Consider the following 3,800-nt stretch of genomic DNA (forward strand, 5'->3'; position numbering starts at 1 on the left):
GCCGGCCCCTGCAGTCTCGTCCCGCTAGGCAGCATCTCCCCATCGACCTGGTCTCCAGACACCTCTCACCCCGCCCCTCCGTGGTCTGGGTTTCATTTAACACCTCCACCAGGTCTGCGCAGTTCTCGCACAGATTATGGTATGCCAATTGACTATGGTGTCCCAGAGACTAGGGTCCTCAGCCCTCGAGGGTCCAGTGCCTCATTCCATCGAAGTGTTTAGTAATGTGTAAGAAATTTTCATAACTTTGTCCCTGCTCACAGGTACTTCTATACCTTTAGTATTAAACATAATTTTTAATTTTTGTTGCTTTAAAAGGAAGAATTAATCCTATAAATGCAGTATCACTGAATATATTATGGGTGGTTTTTTTCTTACGTCGGCTTTTAAATTATCAATGAGTCGTGAAATCAATTAAATGAGGATCATAAACCAGAATACTGGCTTATAATTTTGCAATAAAAACGTATTGCTACCTACACAGCAGAATATTTGTGTTTTGTTTTGTCAGCAGGACCAACACATCTCCCTGTTGGCAAGCTACTTAGGAAACCCAATTATCTGCAGGTTGTTGAGAGACTGGGTTTATCTTTACAAATACCTCTGAGTTGAGGTAATTGTAGACTGTCTCACCCACTAGACTGAATCCTAACCAAAGGAACTACAAAGACCAAGATACCCTGTCCTCCAGCAGTGCTCAGCTACACAGTGCTTGGATTGTGAATCCAATTGCTTGGATTCTCTTGTTTCTGGGGCTCTGTGATTCACCATCCCTTCATCTTGCCTCTCTCCTACCTCCTAACAAGTTGTGTTATGATTGAATGGTCTCTTCCTATCCAATGCCATCCCACTCCTGATTTGCCTACCTGCGATTATACCTACCTCATCCTGACTTCACTTTCCGTGTGAAGACTACTTGGATAATGCCCACAGAGAGACAATCTCATTCATTGTGAGTCTTACCATGTGACTTCTGCTGCTCAAAAAGCTATACTATCTCCAAGTTTTATAGAATCATTGACAGAAGACATTATAGTTACACTTAGTTAACCACTATGTAACTCCTGATTTTTGTAGAAGGAAGCCATCTAAATAATACAAGAATTCCAATGGTAGCATCTTCCTTTATCCACTTGGAATTCTGGGCTTCTAAAGTAAAGGTAACGTTAAAGAATTTAGTTCAAGTTCGTCATTTTGTGGTGGATGAACAGACTCTCAAAAAAATTAAACGTTTGAAATTAGGTCAAGTCAAGTCATTCTGATTCTACACCACAAGTACATTTGAGCACATTCCTGGTAGCCCAAGGCTTCACTAGTTGATCTTCAAAAGCAATAACCAGCAAAAAATATTATGAAATATGTATATATGTTATAATTCCACCTTGCAATTGTATCATGCGGTTTAGTTCCCTCATTGCTTTCATTAATGTTGGATAGAACGATAAACAGTTATTGTATATCCTTTGTAGCATAAAAGGGGACAAAGAGAAACAGAAGCACACAAAGACTGTGTTTGTCCAAGAGAATAATGGGGAAATATAGCTCAGTAGGCAAGAGTATGAAACAATTTGCTAAGAGGAAACTTTTTGATACTTTAAAGGGAAGTGATTAGTTATGTTAGGTGATTAGTTATGTTAGGTCCAGGTATTTTGTTGAGTATATAATACAAGGCAAATGTACTTGAGAAAACCACAAAAATGCTCATCTTTCCCCACCTGCTAAGAACACGTATCAGTATAGGCTAGGATCTCAGTCAGCATGGTGAATGGGAGAAAGGAGGGCAGGAAGCTAGCAAGTCCAGAAGGTAGCTCTCTCCTCCAGACCCAAACCATCTTTCTGCCTTCCCTACGAAAAGACGTTCATGACAGATAGCTCCAAAAGTGGGCTAATGCTCCCCCATCAGGGGTACTAGAGTGTCATCAGTAAATGAAATTTAGGAGTGAAAAGTCATGTGTAAGACAGGAGTTCATCCTGTTGAAAAATGACAATAGCTAATTGCTTTAGATCTTCCCATCCTACCTACCATCTAATTAGATTTCTTGCTAACTGATGACCAAGGAATATCTTCCTTTCACATACTGAAAAATACCATGGGTAAGCTCTTTAACCTCTAGGACTTGCATAGTTAGGGTGAATATTAGAGTTAGCATACAAACCATGATACTTTAAAGAGAAAAAAGGTGCTCTTAATAATTATGCTAATTCCACTGATAGCTATTAGAACTTTCCCTGAGAAAATTGGAATATATGTTCAACTTGATCATAGAAAAGACTCATCCAATTTTACAGATGGAATACTCCAAGATGCTACAAAGAAATTTTCTAATAACAGATTCTCTATATTAACCAATTATATTTTTCTCTCCTGTTTTGCTTTGTTTTTTAACTGATTCTAGATAATCTATGTGGCTAGAAATGCCAAGGACTGTCTGGTGTCCTACTATCATTTCTCCAGAATGAATAAGATGGTGCCTGACCCTGGGACATGGGAGGAGTATATTGAGACATTCAAAGCTGGAAAAGGTAAATGACAGGGAATTGAGGGCTCACATTTCCTTACTCCTTCAGCTGTGGACATCAGACAGGAAGGTTTTCTATTGGGAAATTCATTCAGTGGATCAAGAACCTGGGAGGAACTAGATGGCACCCTTAACCTGGCCATTTGAAGAGTTTAATAAAGATGTTATTTACAAAGGATGATGGCAGAGTTCAAGGAAACCAATAGAGGCATGACAATACTCTGTCACTAGCAACAACAGGGGGTATCTCCCCCTGGAGACAGGAGAGAGCTGCTTCACTGGAGCTGAGACTTTGGTATAGGGAAGCAAACAACCAGAGTAAGCCAACAGCAAAGGGTGAAGGGGTCATAAATACAGCGTCCTTACTTTCCTCCCTCCTCTAAATGTCACCCAACACCTGTTAATGGCAGTGTTTAATTTCAAGTGTTAAGACAAAGGTCTCCATGTACACAGTCCACACACATCAACCTTAAAGAGCACAGAGCAAGGCGGAGAAGAGTGAAGAATGGGGTTAGCAGGGCCAACAAAAGATACCCGTGCACCTCTCCTCCTCCCAGTTAGAGTCAGAGAGTCAAAGTGCCTGACTATCTGATAACCATCCAGCTAGGAAACCATGGTTTTTATAATATTGATTACATCACAAAGTCAGACAAAGAAAAAAGGATTCTGAATCCCCAGCTATAAGACAATCACTCATGCAGAAGTCAGTTCCAAGGTGAAAATATAAACCAAGGAGTCTAGAACAGCTTTTTATCATGGACCCTAAATATTTAAAAAAAAAAAAAAAATGCTCCCTTCTAAAAATAAGAATTATGTCTATGGCTCTACTTATTAAGTGTTCAATCTCTTTCATATGTTTGAGAGACTGATGTTTGTTTGATTGTTGTTAAGTATCAAACTGACACCGATTGTTCCTCTCACCCCTTCCCTCAGTGCTGTGGGGCTCCTGGTACGACCACGTGAAGGGATGGTGGGATGCAAAAGACAAGCACCGCATTCTCTACCTCTTCTACGAGGACATGAAGGAGGTGAGGCTCTCCTTGGTCCCCATCAAAGCATCCCGTGTCCTCTGATGCAGCAAAGCCCAGTCCGAGTGCAGCCGTGCGGGCTTTCTTGCAGAAGAGACTTTACTACAAGTCCTCTGTTTCTGTCAGCTTTCCAACCTCAAGTTGATTCTTAGTTTTAATCTTCTGATTCTCTGTACTTAACGGTGTAATTACCAGAAAAGTAATTTCTCCTTAACTATCCTCACTGTAAAAGGAGCTCTGGTAGTGTAGTGGT

General features: G+C 40.5%; 1 protein-coding gene across 1 annotated transcript in view; it reads left to right on the top strand.

Moving 5' to 3' along the window:
- The window catches only part of LOC102824291 (sulfotransferase 1C1-like), a 27,478-nt gene that overhangs the window by 21,476 nt on the left and 2,202 nt on the right, over nucleotides 1–3,800 (top strand). The window contains exons 4-5 of the mRNA XM_006873031.1: nucleotides 2,397–2,523; nucleotides 3,453–3,547. Of these exons, the coding sequence (XP_006873093.1) occupies nucleotides 2,397–2,523; nucleotides 3,453–3,547 (222 nt within the window). The remainder of the gene's footprint in view (nucleotides 1–2,396; nucleotides 2,524–3,452; nucleotides 3,548–3,800) is intronic.

The sequence above is a fragment of the Chrysochloris asiatica genome, unplaced genomic scaffold, assembly GCF_000296735.1.
Source record: "Chrysochloris asiatica unplaced genomic scaffold, ChrAsi1.0 scaffold00220, whole genome shotgun sequence".
Lineage (NCBI taxonomy): Eukaryota > Metazoa > Chordata > Mammalia > Afrosoricida > Chrysochloridae > Chrysochloris > Chrysochloris asiatica.